Source organism: Pholis gunnellus (assembly GCF_910591455.1).
Source record: "Pholis gunnellus genome assembly, chromosome: 16".
In the NCBI taxonomy this organism is placed as follows: domain Eukaryota; kingdom Metazoa; phylum Chordata; class Actinopteri; order Perciformes; family Pholidae; genus Pholis; species Pholis gunnellus.
In genome coordinates this window covers 19,963,591-19,988,295 of record NC_136543.1, presented here as the reverse complement: position 1 = coordinate 19,988,295, position 24,705 = coordinate 19,963,591, and the positions used below count along the sequence as shown (strand labels likewise).

At 39.3% G+C, this 24,705-nt stretch overlaps 1 protein-coding gene across 1 annotated transcript; it reads right to left on the bottom strand.

The window, feature by feature from the left end:
- Positions 1-4,085: 4,085 nt before the first annotated feature.
- LOC306708279 (voltage-dependent calcium channel gamma-6 subunit-like) lies at positions 4,086-16,138 on the bottom strand. The gene is made up of 7 exons (XM_079176080.1): positions 16,087-16,138; positions 11,809-12,532; positions 10,846-10,956; positions 10,061-10,169; positions 7,091-7,165; positions 5,760-5,897; positions 4,086-5,615 (listed from the first exon to the last, which is right to left on the bottom strand). The coding sequence occupies exons 2-7, from the start codon at positions 12,022-12,024 to the stop codon at positions 5,395-5,397; spliced, it is 870 nt and encodes a 289-aa protein (XP_079032206.1). The 5' UTR covers positions 12,025-12,532; positions 16,087-16,138; the 3' UTR covers positions 4,086-5,394.
- Between the last annotated feature and the right edge of the window lie 8,567 nt (positions 16,139-24,705).

The following is a 24,705-nucleotide window of genomic DNA, read 5'->3' as shown; positions in this document are numbered from 1 at the left end:
CGAGATTAACAACTCTACACTATGAAAAACATGTTTCTCTGAACATAAACTTCTTATGAGCCAAGAAAAACACATTTCTTTCAGCTAAACAAATTATAATGTTTGAAATCATTTAATTGGCTTTAAAAGTACATAAAGCACACACATTAAGAAACATGTGATCTTTAATCTATCTTTAATCTAATTTATTTGGAGTTACATGGTTTTCTTTTTGAATGGGGAAATAAAACGTCATGCAATCAGAAAGCACAGGAAGATGTTTTAGAAATACAGATTTTCTTCATCTGTATTTGTGTGAATATACAATCATCTCTTCATACACTCACAATGTGGGGACTCACCTCCAAGTCAGGGACACACAGGACACCATGTTAAAGTATGCTTCCAGGAAATTAAAGTCTATAGACAAAGCTTAATTAATTAATGTGACCTTAAGACTCGTCTTATACTAACCTAAAACTATACAAAAAAATAGCAAAAGTGAAATGAATCATGGAAATTAATGCATTTATTAATTCAGTCTCTGAACCAAAATAATTTAGCAGTGAAAGTCTGACCTGTTCATCTCCAAAATATTGTGTAAAAACACGATATGATTTGTGTTCTCTACTGTATGTCCCTACCTTGTGTCTGAGAGTATATTTATTCATAAAGACATCTGACATTCTCTCACACATGAAGCTGTATTTGTACTTTTTATTTTGCTTTAATAAAAGGTGCAATAAAGTCTTTTTTTAGCTCATTACTCATTTGGCTTTACATTCACCACGGTTGTCTAGACGTGTGTGACATTCAGGAGATCTTAATGTGATGTCTCGGTGCTACTGCCGACGTTTGCGGTAGCGGTGTGTTGGAGCTTGGCGCTGCTCTGTTTGAGCGTTTAAACATCGGTCTGGGTGTGAGCTCACTGGTGTAACTCTAGAGAGACCTGTAAGGAATAGCCAACTAGCTTCTCCCACACACTTCTGCTCTGGGTTTGAGCCAGTAAAGCTGCAAATATTTAAGGGCTTAATATCATTTTTCGCTGAGTACACTCTTCACTTGACGAGTTCTCGTGTTTATTGGAGCAGTATATTTTCTTTCCGCTGGGTGACGTTGACAGTGAATTACTTTTTGGGGTGCGGCATTAGAGTATTTAAATTAACAGTATGGTGTAGAAAGAAATTATCAACACATGACATCAGGAATAGCACATTTTGTATTTAATCTGTGTAAGTGCTGCAAAATCATAACAATTTGTTAGATTAGAGGAAAATATCAACTAAATTCGTCTCACTTCCAACTTGTCTGGTCAGAGCCCCTCGACGTCTGATACCTAAGCACGGCGCTTTTCAACTAACTCCAATGTAAACCACACGTCACTGATCAAAATGGCTGACGCAGTGATGGGTTGTAACATTAGCTAGCTTAAAGGCTTTCTAGTTTGCAAGCTAGCGATATCCAATAATCCCCAGAGTTTCTTGAATGACACGTATACAGACAAATGAGTGTTGAATTCAGACGTGTGATATGTTTTTAAATTGGGTCAGGAATCATGAGGGGGAAATAACATCTTAAACAACTATATAAATGTTGCAAACAAGTCCAATATTAATAATATTAGAATTATTTGAATCGTGGTGAAAAAGTGACTTTTGAAAACCAGGACAATTGAGTGTTTTTCAGATATTAGTTGGAACTCTGCTCACCGTGCTCAGACAGCACATTCACATGAGTGACAGGTGCTGTGAGTAAAAACTTAACTAACACAGGGGGAGGAGAAGGCGGGGTTTGTAGCACACTGTGCAGACACAGAAAGAAAAGACAACTCAAGATCTGAGCTCACTTCACTTCAGGACTTCTCATATGAATCCCCGGAGGATAATTCGATGCTCTGCGGTGCAGTGAAGCGGATTGTATGACGGTGGGAATGTATGACGTCAGAGGTTCAGTTTAAAGCAGGTCCTCACATCGTGACCACACCTGGTGTGTATCACCAAATTGGAGCGCTGCACACACAGGAAGCTGACACATGGTGCATTTGAACAAAGAGAATTTGAGAGTGTTTGTGTGCACGGCGTGTCTCCGGGTTTGTGTTTCTCCTGCTGCCACGTCAGTCCAATTGGCCACGGTCTATATTTAGCCAGGAGGTCGCAGCCAAACAGCATGGGAGACGCTTCAGAGAGATGTTAGCCTGGAAGGAGGTCAGTGTGGGGACTGAGAACCGGAGCATTAGTAAACCACGAGTCAGAACAATCCAAACTCATTGCACAAGGTCACGCACACCTAAAACCTGGTTGATTTATTCCAAAGTAACACTGATATCGGTATGACATCACCACATACCTGTGATCTACTTAGTACGCTGCCTTTGGCCGCTGTCAGAAAAATCTGAATAATGACTTGAGCGTTCACTACTGGTTTAGAGAACAAGGTAAAAGGGCCATGCTGGTGGTCTGGCAGCCTAAGTATGTACAGTATCGTGTAACATGCAACTGCAACATCCTGAGTTCAAATTTAGCCGGGACCTTTGTTGTATGTCCCTCCTCCTATGTCCTGCTGCTCCTCACAGTTCACTCTCTCATGAAAGTCTAGTATCTAAAAGAAGGTTAATGTCATGGAAGCTGATATGTCCGATGTTCATGAAGCAGCAGGCATAGAATATACAACCTATATTATACACGAATGACAATTGTTTTTTTTTATCATAGCTTTACTTCAAATGGGTAATGTGTTTATAACTTTCCAACTTCATTTAAAATGCATGTTACAAATCTATTGGTTGATAATAAGCAGTGGGTGTATCTGAGCGTGAGCTTTATATTTACTTTGTGACACATTCAGTCTGGTAATGGACCAAGAGTGTGTTCACACCTGGTTTGTTTCCTATTTCATTTCGTTCCTGTTCAGATTTATTTACAAAGAAAACAGGAATTGTAAACATTGAGTTTGCTCCAAACCCAACCGACAGAGTGCCAGTTTGAGGCAGCTTTCATTTTGCTGACACATTAGAGCCAAAGGTTTTAACAAAGGGAATTTTGGATATCTTTGCCATGTTTTTAGGAATAAAATGTTGTATAAATCAGGCTATGAATGCTGTGTGAACAAACCCCTCTGTGTGAACCTTCAGCACATAGAGAGGAATGAACGTGTAACGTTTGGTGTATGTAAGAGCTGCTGAAGTGGAGATTTCTGGATCAGAGTCTGAGAACAAACTCATTTAGAGAAAACGTCCTTTAAAGAGACGTTTAGTTCAATTACAGACATTTTGAAGACACTACAGGTGAAGAGGGTAACACCAGTTCCATGTTTACATTAAGACAATTATTTTTTGTATTACGAGTTTTCTGTAAGGTTATTTAATAAATGTATTTAAGATGTTTCTTTGCACTAGTCTGAGAAAAGACAGGTTATGGAAGCAAAATAGCCCAAACTCTCATAATTGATCAGTGCATGAAAAAACAACGTTTTGCCTGTAGTGTCTCGTCTTAATCAGTCTACCCCTCTCTTGACGCTGCGTAAACAGCTGCACAACAGCCGTTATGTTCCATGTTACATTGACCGACATGGAGCTCATTCATTGGACAGCTTTGATGATGTGTTGCTGTAGCTGTGTTTATAGGCTTTAGTGATCTGTTCAGCAAAGACTACATGAAGACGTTGAATACAAACATCTGTCGGAACAGCTGATGGACTTCATATTTCATGTTGGGTTTTATTTAAAAAGCTTTGAGATTTATGGATATTTCAAAAATACAGATTATGAAAACTATTCTAAATAATGACTTACTGCTGAGTACAAGTATTGTAGTATGCTTAATTTATCATAAGTAAAATGTTGTGCTTTACATTTAAAACGATGAAAATCCAGCACAAACTCAAAGAGGATAAATCAAATATGCAGCTCGTTAGCGCCGTCATTATTCCTCACGAGGTGTAAAGTGGGACGCTCGATGAAGACGGCTATTGAAGAGGCAGCGACTGAAAGCTGAGAACGTGTCGAGAGTGCGGAATAGGAGAGAAATGGAACCTGAGAGTCGAAGACATTAAATATTCACGTCATGTTTAATAATAAAATGAAGTCATTCATACTCAATCGATTCAGATCAAAAAAAAGTTGTAGTCGGTTCACCTTCCATACAGGCGCAGAGAAGCACTTTGCTTTAAAATGAATCATCCGAGAAAAACACTGATGGCAACAACATGGCAGCCTGTCACACCTTTTAGCTGATTTAACACTGTGTACCTTCCAATCACACATAAATCGTTCTAACTGTATCTGCCTGTCAAATAACTTATAAAGTTTGGCACCTACCTGACACTTAATTTAAAATAAAGCTTATGTACTTCTTACAGTGTGCTCCGTATCTAATACAATGCATGTGAAACCTGATAATGATAGAAAGACAAGATGTATTCATCATTATGCTTATGACAGATAATAAATATAAAGCTTGAAATAAATGTAAATTAATGAGAAATTTAAAAAAAATGAATTTGTGGACGACCATTTCAAAATCACATCCCTGTCACATGACTATGCATCTAATGTATTTGTAATTAATGTCTCTCAATGTTAATCGGTGAACAACAAAACAGATCTGAAGACATGTAGGACAAACAAAATATTGCTTTTTTCACAAATCACTGAGGGAATAAAATAGTTTCTAAAATGAGGTTCTCTGATTGGAGGTCAATAAACTGTTCAGTTCATTCAGTTTTAAGTAAAGTTATTTAGTTCATGGATTAAATCACCAGCATTAATAATGAATGTACTGCCACAATCAACACAAAATGAAAGTTCCTGGTAGTAGCTTTAAATCAGGATAGATGAATTAAGTAGCCAAAATATTGATATTCATCAATATGATATGTTTCATAAACATGTTAGCATTTAGTTTAGCCGAGAACTAGCGTTGCCATTAACTACTTAATTTCTCTTCTACACTATTTAAAACAGTGTTTTTGTGAACTGTTTCATGAGTTCATGTCAAATTTGTTGAATAGTTCAATAAAATAGGTTAAGTTGCAATGGAATAATTACAGTAATTTAATAAATGAACAAACAGTAAATTGCCTCCAAACCTTGCAAGATAGTAAGACAATGCAGGGCTGTTTCCCAACCACATCTGAGCATTAAGATTGACATACTGATAACACCAAAAAGGGGGTATTTTACTGTAACGTAACATTGAAGCTTTTAGCACTTTTAGCTGGGTCCAAAATGGGTTACTGGGAAACAATTATTTAAAAAAGATAAAGTTCTTTGGTACTGAACAAGATTATGGTAATGACATGATTCACATGAGTTCACATGAAAAGCAATCTCTTTGCTAAGACGTCTTTGGGAAACACCCACGTCCCTCCGCACCCTACCGCCTCATAAAACAAAAGTGCAACACCACCTCCGGGCCACTAGCTGCTGCTGTCCTTCTGAGGGAGACACCTCTGCCAGGGGCTGTAGGGTAGCGCCAGCAGCAGGAAGAGGATCCCACCCACGATGAGGACTGAACCCGCACAGCCGATGCACGACACCGACCAGGACAGCTCATGGTGGAGAGGAACCGTGTGGTCGCTGGCCAGGAGGGCCAGGACGGACTGGTGGAAAACCATCAGAGTGACAAGCACCAGGAGACCTGTGGAAGAAACACATTGGACATCAATGTTGGGACACTGTCTTAACATAAGAATACAATTATCAACCTCTAGCAATCTCTACTAATCAAGAAAGATACAATAAAAGCCCAAAAGTTGCCCGGTGTGTTGTGGCCTCTACTGACCTGACAGAATAAAGCAGACGGATGCTGGCTTGAGGAAGAAGACTATCTCTTTACTGAGAGACATGGTTATGCATATGGCCCCCATCACCATCAGGAACAGGCTGAACAGGGCCAACATGGCTGCCGCTACATTCAGATCTGCACAGAGAAAGGAGAACGGTGCTGTTATCACATTTACAATATTAGCAACTGGAAGCTAACGGTGCTAAAAGCGCTAACAGTGGAAATAACGGCAACAATGCTGAGAGAACAAAACACAGAGAGGGAGACTTCATCCACTGCTAAGGTAGACATTACTCCACTCTATCTTAACTTTGAAAATACTTGTTTGCTGCTATATTAATGTTCTGAATCCCATTAATAAAACTTTAATGTATTTCATCTTCTCTTGCCCCAATTTTTTCCCTCATGTAGTGATATTTTCAGTCGGAAGGAGGCTGATTGCAAGCACGAAACATCTGCAAAGATACATATAATCATCTCTGTGGACCTACGCAGAGACAGGCATTATGGGTAAGCATAGGCCATGGAGCTGATGAACGAACCTCCCAAATCTAAGCAATCAAACTCAATATTGGTTGATCCAATCAACATAAAAGTTTAAAAGATATCGACCCATAATGACAACCATGCTTGCTGCTTACGCTCAGATTTCAGGACCATGAGATTTTGTGTTTGCTCAGGTTTTTGAGAGGAACATTTTGGAAGATCATTCAACACAACAAAACAAATATCTTCGATTTAAAAATGGTAACGCTTTTTGTTGCTTTCTGATTCCACAATTAATCATGAAGAAAGATTTAAATGAAGTAACAAATGTGCAATCTAAAATCCCGGTTCTATTACGGTGTTATACACTCATGGCTGCATTTATTGAATCACTAAAGCGTGACAGTGATGTGGCACCAGCGAACAATGAGATTTAAATGTACGTCTGTCGTTCATTCAGCGTATGGCACTCTGTGATCTTAACACATTATGGAGCTGCCAGTGAAATTAGAGGTTAGACGACTGCTCGGAGACACTTGAACACAGCGTGGGTGGAATAGATTTCAAACACTCACAGAGAAGACAATGGCCAACCTGAACAAGTGCAGCGAAGAGGTGAAGGGAGATAGAGAGAAAAGGAAAGGACACAGAAAGACAGGGGTGGATGACGGACAGGCGACTGAGGAATAAAGAAAGAGCATCAGTAGAGGGAGATGAAGGGGTGCGGGGAGAGAGGGAGAGGTGGAGGAGAAGAAAAGGGATAAAGAAAGCAGGGAGTGGGCGGGTAAGGTGGGAAAGCGGTTCAGAGAGGCTACGAGAGCCGAAAGAGGTGCATGACTCACTCTTCGTTGTTGTCTTCTGAAACATCACAGCATTTTCCCCCGTGGTGAAAAACTTGAAGTAGGTGCAGTTTGATTCTGCAGGAGGACCAAAAAAAATGGAGGAAGAGAAACAGCCACTGTTAAATGAGAGAAACGTAAACGTAACCTGCCTTAGCTGCAGACGATCTTGATGAACATCTCATTGACATTCAAGCAGCCACATCTCTCTCTCTCGGCCCTTTAGTTTCGACAATTCTCCATCAAGCATAATCAGCCGTGAACGACAATGACAAGCTCAAGGTGACATTCCAATGCTTTCCGCACAATTAGCATTCCGCCGCCCTGATGATGTGTTACAGTAATTGGAGTCGGGCCATCGAATGGAATTTGACACCTCTATCTGTTTCCTCGCACATTTGCACACACGAGCAAGCAAAACACGCACACACATCACTCTTAATTAGTGTGATCAAAGCTACATCCTCAGAGAGTTCTTGGTTGTTCTCTTCCACACAACAGCTATCGGCGCAACAGCACTGAGAGGAGCTGCACTCAAATCCCATTGACAACATTCCTAAACCCATCAACAAATAAAGGGGTCACTGTGACAGGGCAGGCTGACTATAATTGGACTTTCCTCTTTGTTATTCTTTATCAATTAAGGAAGATATGTTTCATGCTTTTCCATCATGGACGTCTGGAAAAAACTCTTGCAGTAACAACGTGTAATATTTCGAGCTGTTCTCATCCAGCGTTTTGTAGCAATATCTTTTAAAAAAAGTGCTTTAATTCATAGATATCCCAAGAAATAACTTCAAGAAACAAACGTAATCATGATCCAGTCTGCAAAAGCCCACACAAGCCAGGTGGGGGTGGTGGTGGATGAGCCAAACAAAAGACGATCTTTCACCCAGGAAACAGATGTTACTTCTCCATGTGAAACCACAAGTGATTATCTGTCAAGTAACTCGCATACTTCAGTAGTTGTGTTAACCCAAACGATGATGTTACCTAAAACTAACTGAGTTGTTTCCTGTAAAGATGAAAGCTTATTTTGAAAAGATTGTATGCCTGCAATCTAGCGATATGTCACTTAAAACAAAAATGTAGCTTTAATGATTTAATCTTTACATACATACTTAAAATACCACCATGCTGTGGTACAACTATGAATGTCCAATGACTACATATATGATGCCAATCTAAGCATGAATTACTTTCATCTCATATGTCCCATCATTGGCATTTTAAACTCTGTATTTTGGCCAATTTTTGAGGGATATGAATGTGCCTGATAAATAAACCAATCTGTGCTAAGATTGGTGAATTTAGTTTGGATTTTAGGCGAAATGTGACGATGTATTTAGTCCGAAATTACCAATATATATTGTTTGCACATTCTGTGATGGCTGAAAACATTTATTTTTTAAGACAGTTTGAATCATCAAGCTTAAATTGTCTTAAGCTCACTGGTGCTCATAAACACTTGACTGTATCACTTTTAGTGCAATTCGATAGTTGGCCAATGGGAGTTGAATCATTCAACCATGCAAATAACGTAGACTAGTCGTGTATAGTCAATGACTGGGAACCAATAACCTACGACTATCTCTTTGCATGTTAGAAAGTCCCGGGGAACCTGCAACCCTGTGAACCACTAAGTAAGTAACCCTGTGAATCAGTCCCAGTCGTTTTGATGAAGATCAAACAGGCATCCTGTCTGAAACCGATGACGAACACACACACAGCTTCTGGTGGACTTTTCTCTGTTTCTCTGTTTCTTCTCTGTTGTGCTTTCTATGTGAGTCATTCTCCAAAAGGACAGCGCATACAGGCGAGTCATGGAAAAGTGAAGGGATTCAGCAAATAGCTGTAATAATCTTTTCAACACATGTCTTAAAGTTAGACCTCCAAATGGCATTTTCAACCCACAGTGCGTCATTATTTCCATTAGCTGTTCTTCGACCTGTAATGAGAACTTGGTTATTAACTACTACATTTTTATATTTGTACTATACCGACTGGGCTCAGGCCCTCGGCATATTGATACCAGTGCACATGTTTACCTTTACTCTCTATATGAGATGCACCAGGCTTTTAACAAACTGTAATATAAACCCACCCGCATCACAGAGAAAATTCTTCTCGAGTGTGATGTAGACAAATACTTGATACAAATTATACTATTTTACATCGTTTAGTTGCCTATTTTAAGCCCAAGCATGATGTTTTTCCTGAACCTAACTAAATGGTTTTGTTGCCTAAAGCTAAGCGAGTAATTTTGCTCGACCGTAGTGGCGCGTCCTAGTCTCATGTGCTGGGCTGCCCTGTACTTTAGAAAGTAATGCCAAGGGTCTTGACCAGGCATCAGTATGTGACGAGTTGGGGCGGAGAATGTGTTGGAGCAACCGACGTAGTTTTACTAGCGAGAAGCTAGTGAAGCTAAACTACAGATTCAAGGTATTACGCTGCAGCTATAAGGCTGCCCCTGAGGCTTCTGCCCAAGCAGCAACATATGTCGAGTAGGGCCAGTTTTCCAGGTTGGTTCTTGACCTCTATGGGAGGTTCAAATCATGTAAAAAAAAAAGAGAAATTCAAACCAGAAAAGGATTGTTTTTGTTTTTGTTGCCCATGAACTGAGGTCCAAAATCCAAATGATGTAGCCTTTCACTTGACCCAAAAGCAAGTGACTTGCTCTTTTACTCAGACTATGTAACAATGACTCAGGCAGTTAGTCAGCCAGAGTATTCATCCAGACAGCCATCAAACAGTGAGCCAAGCATCACTTGCCAGAGACTCAGCTAGACCTCTCATTCATGCTATCTCGCTTCCCAAAATTGAGCTGTCCAACTGGCTCGAGAGTTTGACAAGCGTCCAGTCGGCCAGTGGGTCCGTCAATCATCACCTTAAAACTCCCAACACTCACACAGACCAGTCAGATAACATAAAGGTTATACAGCCACCCAACCAGTCAGTAAATCTGTGAGTCACCTCCAGGTAGTTCAGCAGGTCCACAGCTCTCTCTCTCTGGGTCAATATCAGACACCCACAAGGTCTTTGTGCAGCCCTTCCACAGGCCGTAGTGAGCTGTCAGACATGTCTGCAAAAAGAAAAGAGAAAAGATCAGAGAGATTTTTCCAGCACAATCCAAATGTATTCATACAGCACATTTAAAAACAACAGTTGACCAAATTGCTGTACAATAAAAAATATGACAAAAACTATAAAAATAATACAGTAAAATAATGTAGTAAAAGCTAGAGAATGAAAATGTTTTTTTAAGACAGGACTTAAAAACGGGAAGTGTTGGGGCCAGCCTAATATAACTGAGGCAACTCGTTCCAGAGTTTGGGGGCTTCCACTGCAAAAGCCCAGTCTCTCCCCTGTGCTTCAACCATGATCTGGGGACAACTAGAAGCAACTAGTCAACTGACCTTAAAGGGAAGTAAGTTGGCAAAGGTCAGAGAGATAAGCAGGTAAACAACAAAATCCTGAAAATCAATAAAAGCGTACTGAAACGTACAAGGAGTGAAGGAATGCCGAATGGGTGGATGTGTCCTATTGCCTGCATGTTCTTCTTAAAATATGTAATAGTGATATCATTTATTTCCATCCATCAAAGTTAGATTGAGACACCAAACATATTTGTTTCTATCGGGAAATCCCTGTTTAGTTGTGGTTGTTGTCGCAATGTCGTTTATATTTTCAGAGTATAATATTACTAGAAGTCATACGTAGAAAAGCTCCTGCCCTGTTTGCTAATTCAAATATCACACCTGGTTGTTGTAGTAACTCTTAGGAGGTGACAGCTCCACCCAGAACTCTGTCCCCATCCCAAGGACTGTCAGGACTACGCCCACGATGGCCACGAAGAATGCCAACTTGATCTGGGATCAGAACACAATACATAACAGTGAGGTAGTGTTAAAACCATAGGCAGGGGGAAATCTGAAATACTAAATCAAATCACAAAGAAATTGAAAGACCTGACAAGAACAAGTTTACATGCACATAGTAGTAAGTACCATGTCTGGCTGTTTTTTCATATATACGTTTTATCTGAATTTACTCCTAGTTGAGGTGATTTCATGAAATCATGTCCATTTCCTCTGCACTTACAACAACCATGCTCTCTGCGTCATTTAATGTTTGTGGGAGTTCAGTACATAGGGGACGGACATGGGAACTGGAGCTTAATGTGCCACGATACACACAAAGAGAACAATGGAGCTAGGTAATTTAGAAACTCTGAGAGCAGAGATTCTTCAGTAATGTGCAGGGAGGAAATTTACAAGACCAAAGGGAAAGAACAATCTCTGAATGTTGTTTTTAATGTCCTCAACAGATGAAAGATCAACCCCCAAACACGCAGTTGAGATGTGTAGGTGGGCTTTTGTACTTCTGTGTGGAGATGTTGAGAGTGAAGATGTTTTTTGAGTAGGGACTTTTTGTCTGGTATGCATTAGGTTTAGGGAATTCAGCTCCTCAATACTTTGAATATGTGTGGTTAAGGCTGGCTAAGTCATCTTTGAGCAATCATTTCCCACCTGCAGATTACTGTTATGGTTCTTATGGTTACATAACATTTTATCTCCGTAATGTTAAAAGACTGCACTTCTGTGGACAAGCCTGATTTCAGTTGAAACGGCAGCTTTATGACTGATTGGTTCCATTAGCTCCAGAGTACTTTCATACAGCCTGCGGGACAACACACATTTACACAGCATGAAGCCAGTCACCTTCCCTTCCTGAGCCTCACTCATGGTGTGTCCTGGTGACGTCGTCCTGCGCCGCTTGTTCCCCCCAAATGTAGTGCGTCCAGTCATAAGGCCGGTCAAGGCTCCCGCACCCGGCGGTGCTCCTCCCGGTGCTCCTACCGGTGCACCCACCGCTCCTGGCCCCGCCGGACTAATAGTACGGCCCTCTTCATCGGTCACAAAAAAGGTAGACCACATGTTGTGACAAAATAAAAAACAACTAAGACAGCCGAGTGGGATTGAGTTCGGTGAGCTTGGCCCTTGACACGGATGGTTGAAACTTTATCGATAGAAAAATTGAAGACAGGAACAAAAACAGAGGAGATCTGTTGTGTATTCTCAGTTTGTGCCCATAAAGTGAACAGGAAAAAACACCTGAGACAGTATTAAAGTAAGATAGATGTGACATAAAGGAAGGAGAAGCACAGGAAGAGGTAGATGAATCAAGAAAAGAAAAATACTATGAGATAAGAACTAACAGTGAAAAAAGTATAATACAAAAGTAGAAGAAAACTTTAGCAGACAAAGGCAGGAATCAGCCTTCTCTTGAAAAAGAGCCTCGGACAAAATGGCGGCTTTGACGACAGATCTAAAACTGATGAATGAATCATCGTGAAATAAGAAAATGACAGAAAATATGTGTAGCAAAGTTTGGCCACTGAGAGTCTTTAGAGGTAGAAGTCAGGAGTGGATGAAGGGATACTTCCTAGAGATGAAAATGGAGGAACAGAAGAAAAGAGGAGAATGTAAAAGTAGCTATCAACAGAATCACCTGAAAAAGAGGTTCTGGTCTTTTACACAAACTTTTTATAAAGAATAGAAATATAGTCAGAAGAACAATGCAGGTGTAGTAATTGGTGCACATTTCATGGTAAAAAATAAAGCAAGAAATATGTATATCAAATTATTTGTGGAACATGTCTTTACTTCATCTCTACATTTAAATGTGGGGACTTGAGCGATCTTGGGGATTTCCATCTTCAGTTTGTTATGACAACCATTACATAAATCTTTCAACAGAAAATAAATCATTCCAGATTAAGTAACAAATACATTTACCTAAATCACAGAGAATATTTAGAAAAAAAACATGAAGAGCAAATAGAGCTCAACACAGTTTTCTGTAGTTGGGAAAACCAAAACAAATTAAAATAGACTACTGCTTATTTTCATCTTTTTTTTTACTGATTTTAGCAACAGAAAAGGTTAGTTACAGAGTCTTGATTTGACTCCCTGTTTAAAACTTGCATTAACATGCAAACTGCATCTGGATGTGTTATCTGGATAGAGAAGAATGTAGGTTAATGCAAGTGGATTGGCCAAACTGCGTTCCAAGAGTAGGTTGTCTGGCTCGATTTTTTTAAAAGGGATCTAGGCTCTTTGTTTGCCTACATAGTGTAGGAAAGAGTTACCCAACAAGGGGAAAGGTCACTTGACTCTTACCCTGTTATCTCAAGTTACAGCACCATTGCTTCCTGGGAGCAATATTACGATATCCCACTTGTCCCCATAGGAGAACCTCTTTTGGATCCCGGTAGAACATTTTTAAAAATTCCTTTTCATAAAGGTTCTACCTGAAACCCTTTCACAGGTTTCATACCGAGAACCATCTGTGATTGGCTCCACCCACAACCCTTTATGAGAGGTTATATAGAGAACCTGTCTATGGTTGTAATGGTTCAAATAATTCCACCCAGAAAAAAAGAACTGTTTTTATATTCCAAGGGTTTCATCTAGAACACACCCAAAGTTTCTACCAAGAACCCTTTTTATATGTCAAGCTTTTAAAATAGAACCCACCCAGGGTTCCTCATGAAGGTCGTTGAGGGCTCAGTTGTGGGCATTCCCTTTTTACTATCATGCCCCTTTTAACTATCTTGCTTCCAGCAATCTCTGTATAACTCTTTCGTTTAAAGAGAGTTATTTGGATGAAAATGGTTCTTAATGGAAACCTTAGAGTCACAAAGAACCCTTGACAAAAAGCATTTTTCGAAAAGGGTTCTTCAGTAGCTGTAATTGTTCTGGTGTAAACCTCAGCCGTTCTGGATAAACCCTTTTGGAACCCTTATAGCGCACGGCAAAAGCGTGACAGCCTACTCTGCCTCTGATTAGCTTACCTTGATATTCTTACTCAAACCCTTCCAATTTCTCTCCTTATGTTAAAACCCAACCAATTCAACCAACGAAGGCAGCAAATAGTAGAATAGAAGCTTGAGTAGAGCGCTTCATGCCTATTCCTAGGAAGGATTCATTATGCAGCAAACTGGAAAGGGGCTGTAAAAGTGTTCCAGCTTCAACCAGCCACATATTGAGATTCAAACACACTGCAGGCAATATTGTGATACCAAGAATATATTCAAATACAGATTGCAAAAACGTATGACTAATTACCCTGTTAGTTGCTAGTTTAGGAAGGATCCGTTCACATTGTGTTTACCATCTTTTGTAAAGCATTGGTTCCTCTGTTCCAATGTGTGGTGTGAACACAAAGTCGAATCTAAAAATGTAACAAAAAAGTATCTCTGCTATAGCACAGTGTATGCAGACCAAATACATTAACTGTATATATTATCCAGAATTTAGAAAATTCATCAGTGTGAGCTTCTAGAGAGAGCCTCCTCCAATCAAACAATTATCTGTGCTGTCTGTTCTAATTGTTTCCATTAGGACAGAAAAGCAATATAAAAGCACTTAGCATAATGGAATCACAATCAATTATCTATTTAGAGATGTTATGTGACAGCAAACACACTGAAATCATAACCTACTATCTATTCTGAGAAGCTTTGTGGTACCTCAGCAGCACAAAAACACTCATCGTGTTCAAGCCATAACCAATTATCTATTCCGAGAAGCTCTGTGATGGAGGTGTCACACAGATATGCTGCCGATGAATTGAATCTTAAATCCTTTATGTCTGTAGGGTGAATGAAGCAGCTGTCCTACTGCGTTCCGCCAAGATGTGGTGACAACAGACATGACATGCAGCCCTCCCTCCTGTTAGCAAAAATGAAACATCCCCTGGGGAGAACACATAACTTTACTTTCCCATCACTGTCTGTCTTGTTGACAAGCTAACAAGCTGCAGAGATTCAACTCATTTTCCGATTCTTCATGGAATACAGATAATGATACAAAACAGCATAGTACAATGTACACATTTAAACACAGCTATTCAGATTCAGTCAAGCCACAGATAGTACTAATGCATCTATCACATGATACATGTATGCACACCATATAAAGCATAAACAAGATGCTTCATGTAAAGTGTAATCTATTAAGAAACTGTAAGAAATAACTCGTAGTTTTAATTCAACAAAATCTTTAGCAGAAAATTAAATAATAATGAAATCATCTTAAATGTTCACTCGAAATGGTCATTTTAGTAAAAAATAGGTTTTAAACCAATGCTTTAATCCAAAGAAATATGCAACGAAGGAGGTTAAAGGTACTTTTGGTGCCTGCATGAGATGCAGGTGTCAAACGTACAAACTTTATGTTACATGAGAGATAACATAACTACCCTGCTACTTGGACTGCCAAACTGATGTTAAGAATCAAAATAATCTAGTATTTCACCAATGGTTTATACTGTATATAAATGTATCTGAATGAAATTAAAATGTGAAAATGTGAAGGAAAAATATATATTTCAAGCTAAAAGTAGAGTGCATGCAATTTGCCAAAATGGCGGTGAGGAAAATTGGTCATTATGGGCTAAAATATACAAAAACTCAGCAAAAAACAAAAGAGCATTCACAAGTGTCAATGCAAAACAAGTTAATTAAAGTATAATGTTAGTGCTCAAGAATATCACAAAATTAAATAAAGTCAAATCTGCTGTCCTTACTCATGAAATCTGAACACAGCTGTCTTTAAGAGACATCAGGCCTCAGTGGAAAAGTAGCATCGAAGCCTGAGGAGGGAACTCATTGCATTGGCTGTGAGCAGCAACCAACACTCTTTAACAGGTTCCCTCTCCTAAAATATCTCCAAAGACAAGCCAAGATGTTATCGTCTGTGAGGCACAAAAGTTCCTGCGTTATATCAAAGGAAACCGGCCTCCATAAACACTCTGTACAGGCAACGTTTGAAGAAGAAGAACCCCCCCCCACCCGTCCAGTTGCCAAAAAATATCATGCTGAAATGAGACACATTAGTTAAAAATGTTTCACTCTTTAACACATGCAGCACACGTGCTCCACAACGCCCCCCGCCGCTTCACAAATATCACAACAATATTAACAAGTTGCTGACCTGGTTTCTGTGTGTGAGCTTCTGATCGGTGTGACGGAGGGGCGAGGCGAGGAGAGGGAGTGAGCGAGAGGTGGGAGGGTGAGGGAGGAGAAAAGAGGGTGGAGGTCGAAGTAGGAGTCAGTGATAGAGGATTGTGGGGGTTAAGACTGTGTGGAGGTGAAAAAGAGCATCAGCTAAATGCCCAAATGTGTGTGTGTGGATATATTTGTGTGTACACAGTGTGTGTACCTGTGCACACACACAGATAGGGTTGCAGGAATACATACTGGTGTCTCTGTGTGTTCAAGTATGCACATATCTGTGGGTGTGCATGAGCATTGCTGTGTATTAGTTTGCAGCTCCATGTGTATCTGGGTTTGAGCCAAATGCTTCAAATGTATGTGTGTGTTTGCGTGTGTGTGGGTGGGGGGGGGGGGGGTAATTACTTAATTAAATATTAAGTCAACAATATTTGGGATTTAAGTTTTTTCAAAATGACCAGAAACAGAGGTCCACACTTGGTTGCAGTTGTGTGATGGTCCACTGTTGGTAGAGTAGGAATGAATTTGTGTGTGTGAATATTAATCAGTTTGTTTACGCTAACCTGGACATTTGCTGGCCGAGTCTCTCTGCTTTAAAATGTACTTTAAAATATATCACACACACACACACACACAGCCCCAACTCCTTATCTGTGTGTGTGTGTGTGTGTGTATGTGCATGCTATGCCTCCCTTCCATCTATTTTTGCCCCCCACCTGTTAATGACATTAAAGCCGACCCGGGGGAAAGGGCTGTGGCAGGGGTTTCTGTCAGCTTGACTCTGGCTGTGAGTTTCATGTATACGGCCGTCGCTACGATCCCGCTGATTGAGGAGGGAATTGTAGATTCATCACCTCGAAAACATGTTACGCTGCTGGTTGGCTCACATGGTGGGATGTCGGAAACAGTGAGATGGATTTCAACTGGACAGTGAAACCGTCACATCCCGTTGCCTGCTGACACATGCAATGCAGCAGTATATCCAATTTGTTTCTATACTAAGAGACGACTGTGTTAAGCACTTCCAGAAAAGGCTGGAACCGTCTCATTTTAAAATGTTTACAATATTGTGCTCCATGAAGTAGACCATTGGGATCGACACTTCAAAAAGATGTATTATGAAAAACTAAAATTGTCTATTCTCTAGGTTGATTGTAGATGATACTTTGTTTCACCAACTTTTTCATATTATGAAACTGCATGACTGGAACAAACCATTTTGACCTGCACTGCAATGTAATATCACATTCGGGGGAAGAGGGCAGGTCCAGTACTATTACCAGCCAATCAGAGGGGTAGTTTGCGAACAGTTTTACAAACACTATGTTTTATTAGAGATGAGTGTGGAGCTTTGGAAACTAAACACATTTTGGTCAACTTAAACAAACTTTTGTGGTAAAACCAATGCGCTAAAATGTGCCGCAGTCTTACAGATTATTCAATGAGAAAATACCTTCTTTTTTTTCAAAGATATAAAACAACGCACAGTTCAACTTACTTACTTTTTTAGAATCCTCAAACACACCTCTTGTCCTTCCTCAGCGAATCGTGTTGCCACTAAAAGGCCAGGAGAAAACAAGTTGGACCTTATGTTTTAGAATGTTTTGTCAGTCTAATGTTTCCATCAACAAGAATGAACCCTCAAGCTGCAATAAAATCTATGTCAGAGGCACTTTCACGAATTATATCAATTGTATCAATGAACAGAACTTGGTGATGTAATTCAGCTTGTCACAGATATATTGATATTAGCGTATATGTCGGACAATAAGTAACAGGAAATTGCAAACAGTCAAAGATATATCGGTGTAATTTACAGTCATAATGAACCACCAGAACATTTACATTTTACTTGGAGGAGCTCTGGGTAGAACTCAGAGATACAATAGATGAAATAATGCCAAATCCAATAAGAAGGCTTCTTTACAAACCAAGCTGTCACGTCAACTAATTGTGTGATTGCTGCAAGCAAGGCGTAGCAAAACAATATTTGCATAGTGTGTTTATTGGATGAAACTGTTTCAACTGAAATAGGCCACGCCCAAAGCTCTAACACCATTTTGGATTTTTTTTTTTTTGGTAAACACATTTGTTGCTTCTTTTGGCACAGATTTAATTTAATCTTCACCAAACTTGAGACATACCTAATTCAAATGATCCGGAACAAAACTTTTTTTTTGGGTGTGCCTGTAATTGGTAATCAACCTATTTAAGGCGTGGCTTGATGCAATACTGTACATACAGCCACAATGCATAACTATGTAACATATCATACAATTCTACCTACAGTACAATTAAAAAGGATATTTCTACAATTCTGTTGACTTTTAATGAATTAAACTTGTTAAAAGGATCTCCTTGAGTATGTGTATGACATATTGAAATGCAAATATTCTTGTTTGATAATAATTTTTCATATTTCATAACATGTATAATTTAAGTATTAATAATTCAGTTATTTTCCATCCGTCTGAGGGTTGTTGTCCGGTACTTCTGCCGCCTGAGAGAGAAAAAGAGAGAGGGAGAGAATACTGCAGTCAGATGTGCTTGGCATTGTGATACATGGTGTGTGTGCTAACAAGAAGGTCAGACAGACAACGACAGACAGAGATGGAGGACTGAATAGAAAGGGGAGAAAGATTAAGTAAAAGTCAAGAAGAACAGAGAGCAAAGAGAAGAACCAAAGAATGATGGACACAGAGACAAGACGGGCTCAGACAGTTACCTCACCGCTGAGCCGGAGCAGCCAAATTCAGATGCACAGCATGCTGAGGTGGCGGATGGAGGCTGATGCAGAGCAGCTCAGAGTTTCCCACTGATTACATATTGTTGTTTTTTATTAATAATCAGCCCTGAGGCTACTGGGAAACACTGATGTAACACTAGTTGTGACCGGTGAATACAAAAAGGTTGAAATTATAAAACGTTTTTATTTTACCCTTTTATTCAAACAGGAAAGGTGACTTCACAGCTATTGGTCTACAAGAGCGTCTGAAAGTCGGGTGCTTTGTCCAAGGACAATTGGACATCAAGTGTTCTGGGAAAAAAGATAATTATTTATTAGCTTTCTCCTCCCAGCTCCCTCAGCCCATCAGGCAATGCATAAACCAGTGACCTTCTGGTGTGCTGACTCCTTATCAGCATTATATTAGTTTCCAATAAACGTAGGTGCTATAAAGAAATGTAGACATGTATCTTTTATAGAAAACAGCGGTACTAAAAACCACCTGAGCATCAGTCCCCAGTGCAGTTGTGAGCCCTAACCATACGATGGCACTCCCTGGCAGAGAGGCATTAAGGGAGGGAGGGGTGAAGGGCGTGATACTGAGCCGCTCCGATCCTTCCGGCATGCAGAGAGTCAGGAGCCGGAACCCTGAACTTGTGTGTCGCAGGGAGTTCTGATGGGATTAAAACAACTCAAAGGGCCAATAGGATTCATTAGAATGGATTACCTGTTGGGGACAAGGCACACTTCAGCTCAGGTTGATGTTTACATACTGAGAATATTCACCTTTCTTGTCACATCTTGTTATAGATGAACTGTATCAGATGGACAGTCAGAGCTCAGCACAGTTGAGGTTGGGCAGTGAGTTTTGCCGAAACTTTTTGCCGCGGCAACACAAGGATTTTTGTTCATACCCTTTCAAAACAGGCTAAAAGTTGCTAAGGTTTAGCCTAGCTCAAGACCGCTTACATTTCAGAGTTGTTAAGGGGATTCAAAGAAGTCTGCTGTTGTGTTCACTGTCAGCTGTTTATTCCATTTGGAGACCAAACAGCTTTGTTAGCAGGATTAAGGGGACGTTATACTCCTATACCTATATGTACCTAGCTAGTTCTATGAAAAAATAGCAACAGAAAAATATAAAGCATCTGTATATGCTTTCTGTAAGTTGGCTGATACACTTTTATATTATATTATACACACGATAAATGCGTGGTTTCGACTCAAGACACTACTACCTAGCTGCCAAAAATATCTGAGGGATGTCTGAGAGATAAATATCTGGCCATCTTGCAGTCAGAAAGTGGCTAATTGCTGTTGAACAACCTTTAGGAATTTATCATTTTGGAAGGCCCAAAGGGCATTTCAGTATTTCCATCGTCGCGCTAGGTATTGTTTATTGGATGTGTTTTGTTACAACATGTTTCGGTTTTACAGGATGGAAGACTTGAATGATGAGGACCAAGTGGTTGATTGTCTATCAGAAGTATTCTGGACTCCCACCCAAGCAGGATGAGAAAGTCCCAAACAGATTCGTAGTAGTTTTACAACCCACAAATGCAAAGAAATTGCATTAATTGCATCAGTATCTGTCGTCTTTCATTATGGTTTTAATGTATCTGTTTTTTTGCTTTTGCTTTTTTACTATAAATTATACATACAAATAGTACAATAATTCAAATATGATACTCACAGCTTTCATGGAAATGTTTGAGGGCGACAAAAGATCAGTTAGCTTGGTGTAAGTGGGATTGGTATATTTGATATATGTATTCATGTATTTCCGAAGAAGTTATATGATTGTGTTTCTACAATGAGAGCAGAGCTGTGTCAGCTACTTTCCTTGTGCCTTTCTGATTAAGTTAAGGCAGTAGCTGATGCAGAGAGAAAAGGAGATTGCCATCAAAGGGCAGAATTGGAGAAAAGCGGAAAGATATTAAAAAGTTTGGAAAGCAGAAAAGGAAAGCTTTTGAAGAAACAGACGGAGATGATGGCAGCCTGCTGGTGCGTCTAATCAAGCTCATCTCTTCTTCCGGATCCGTCTCTCTCATAATGTACAGACGTTGGCAGATGCACACAAACACAGAGACAAACCTTTTAGTTCTTTCTGTTGTTTCTTTGTTTTCTCTCCGACCCTGTTATTCATCCGCTCACTCCCTCCAACAGCAGCTCTCCTCTGTCTTTAGTTGTTGTTGCATGAAAGACCATTAGACATAATTATCCTCCTGCGTCAGCAATGACCTGCAGGTCGCGGTCCAAATAACCATATGTAAAAAGTGTTCCAGTGTATTCGTGATGTAGTTATTATGGCGGAATACAGCTCAGCCAAAGGGAGCATTCTTCTGAGAATGCAATTCAAAAATGTCTCTCTAAACACACAGTAGATATAAAGGTGTCAAATTGTAGAGCATCTTCAAATTAAGCTCCATTAGCCTCGTTGTGAATACCAGTACTTCAAAAGTCTTGAAATAAAATGCTTCTAAACCTTTGATTGGCCGTTATTTGGCACAAAAAAATCAAGTCATATTTTGAAAAGACTGAGAAGTAAGCTGGACAATACTAGTGGATCTAAAAGAACCAACTACTGAGGACATGATACATCAGCTTATGAGATACTTGAAGAATTATTCCTCAAGTCTTTTTAGCTTGACTGTAGCGCTGACGTAGATCCATTTGCACTGGTCTTTGCAAAACATATTTTATTTTATTTCTGGCAAAATATCGTGTCCTGACCTACAACATCCCATTCCAGTCTCACCAAATGGTGTATTAATGACACAACAATTTGGAAGTGATTCAGTGTGCACGAACAACGTGGTTTCCTTGTCATTTCATGGCATAAAAGGGAACAAACACAGGACATTCACCCAGTAGACCAGTGTTAGTGACCCACTGTGTTATTGAACTTTTTCAAAGTTACTTTAATGACGTTTGTTACGGGTTTTCCGTACCTACGTTGTTAACGTTTTACTTAGTTTTCATACTTTAAAAGCTTAAATTGTGTCAATGTGATAATGTCTTGTCGTGAATATCTTGCTATTTGTACTCTTTCCCATGAGATCAGGTTGATTATCCACTTGTAGTGACTACACTATTATTAAAGTTCTTATTGACACTTGCTTAAGGTTAGGGAAAGATCATTAAAGTCTGCATATTCCAGCGAGTATTTACTTTAATCACCACTTGAATTTGGGGAATTTAGTTATACTGTATATAAACACAATTTCTTGGAGTCAGGGTTGGTCTTTGCATGTCCATTTCCCAAGCTGAATATAATAAGTGGTAGGTTTTTGTTTTGTTAATGTTTTTATTTCGACATTGCGTAAGATATTTTAGGACACAATTAAATCGATTTAAATCAACATTAACGTCAGCATAAACCATTCAACCATCTGACCAGATGTAATCAGAATTTAATTGTCTATCTTTTTTTTTTAATGGGGACTTTGAAATGTCCACCTTGAAAAACATGATGGCAGCTAGTGATGTCATTTTATTACTAGTGACATCATTGTCCACCTGCTGGGCTATTTTAATTTTTGGTAGATTTAGTACAAGCTTTTCCACAACAGTCACAACTTCAGCCAGATTTTAAACTTTCATTTACCTGCTTTGTTTTCTCTGGAACACACTAGCTCTTCCCGTAATGTAGGATCAACACACTCCCTCTTGCCCTGCACCCATTACTGCCATTCCCGTCACCTGAATAAGCTCCTCCCACTTACTCAGCTGCTCCACATTTCCCTAATTAGTCAAGTAGAATAAATACCTGTTCATCTCCACTGTCCTATCCTAACCTGTCGGCTTCTGAGTCTTGTTTTGGGTTGAAATTAGTTTCCGAGCCGTTACAACCAAAACTACAATTCAAATATGTTGTTTGTGTTCTTTTTCTTTTCCTGCATTTTGTCAATAATAGAGAGCTATACCACTGATATTTGATATTTTGGTTTGCCACTAAATCATTATACAGCTGATTAAAAAGGTAGGTGATTCTTGCCTATTCCTGTCATTCACCAATATTTGACGGCTTCTATGACGTCAACCCGTGTTGTTGATTTGTGCAAATGCAAATTTGAAATGTCAATTTAAGAACAAAAAAAACGTTTTTGACAAGAAAAGTCCTCCCAACACACGACATTGATGCCTTTGGTTTGCGAGAAGCAACAGGAACGCAAAAACGGTTGCTTGGTTTTATGCAAATGTCTTGTTCATAAACATGTCCTGTTTGGGAATACAAAAAGGACATGTGTTTTTGTGCAAGGCTGAAAAAAAAATGTGAAGAGCAGAAACGAGATGCAAACCATTATTATGGTGACAGCTGGTTTTTAAAGGCAACAAAATATTTTTTTATTTCAAATCGCTTAAATCAGACATTTATACTCCAAAACTGAGTATCTCCCACTTAATTAAAGGCTGAACCTTTGCAGGTTACATGAGGCCATTTGTAATAGCGACGCACTTTGTGTGAGCTGTCAAACGTTTCTTCAAATAATAAAGTTTCCTATTCCACAGTTAACAGAAATGTTCAAATGTATTCATAGTTGCATTCCTGTGTGGTTGTGTTTAAAATGTGCTTATCTCGCTCTGGAAACTATAATGTGGATGTCAGTCTTGCACTGACTGAAATGCTTTTACCACATGAAGAGCTTTGTTTCGTTCTGGCATGAATACATTTGGGGATAAAGTAATTTCCTGACGTCTATCATTCAACAGCACTAGAAAAGAAGGGAGCTGGTCTGTAAAAATAGCTTCATTTTGCAAAGCAGGGACTCAAAAGTACCTGTTGTCTGTTGAGAGCCATTGTGATTATTAATGCTTAAGTCTCTACATGAGCAATCTACCACCCACAAGAATCATGTAATTTATACATGCGCATGAAAAGCAAGACTAGGATTGTTGAAAACTAGAATTGTATTGTATTTTTCCCTTGGTTCAGTTTAGAGTGTTAGAGCCACTAAATCAGGATTGGCTCCATATGTTAACTTCTTTTAAATGCAGCAGATTTTGGCCTGTACCTCTATCCAATGAGTAATGTTGTTACAGAACGATGATCATTGGTTTAAATTAAACAATAAAAAAATGGCAATGTAAGCAGAAGGGCTTTTTTTTCAGTAAAAACACACTTTTATTTTATTCCATTTTTTGTTTTTTTTGCAGTGACCCTACTGAAATATAAAATATGAAACTCATTCTCAGGTTCAACTCCATGACCGAGCCAGGACTCCTTCATCCTGATACATAAAGAAACGATACAATGTTGCCTCTTGCTGGAAGTGCATGAGCACTTTTACTGAAGTTGTTGGGGTTAATGACTTTAGGAGGTTACACTTTTACATTTGAACAAATTTTGTCCAACTAGTTATAGTGGACAGTCACTAACCTGTAGCATGACAAATTGATTGTCAATGGATTTTTGCCATCCCCCTCCCCTCGAACCCACCCTGAGTGGGTTATATTCTGTGTGTAATGCCACTGATGGGCTTATAAGGCAGGTACATGAAAGCCTGGTGCGTCACTATCTATCAGACACCGAGGGCCGTGACAAAGTGTTGGTATTTGACGCCCTGGGAATGAAAACAGGCTGAAATAAGGTATTATATGTTTGAATGTGTGGATGTACAGGGATACTCTACAACTCAAGGAATAAAAGTGAGATACTGAGTGGAGTGGAATCATTTTTCATGCTCAGTACGTAAGCCCACAAAAACACTCATATATATACTATTCGTCATTTGAGTAGAACATTTAAAAAATATATATTTTATATTATTATTAAGATTTTTACTTTTACTGTACAAGACAACTTTTTAAGTAGTTCCTTAATGCCTGTTTTATTCTTTAAATTTCTTGTTTTTAACGGTAACTTACACAGGTACG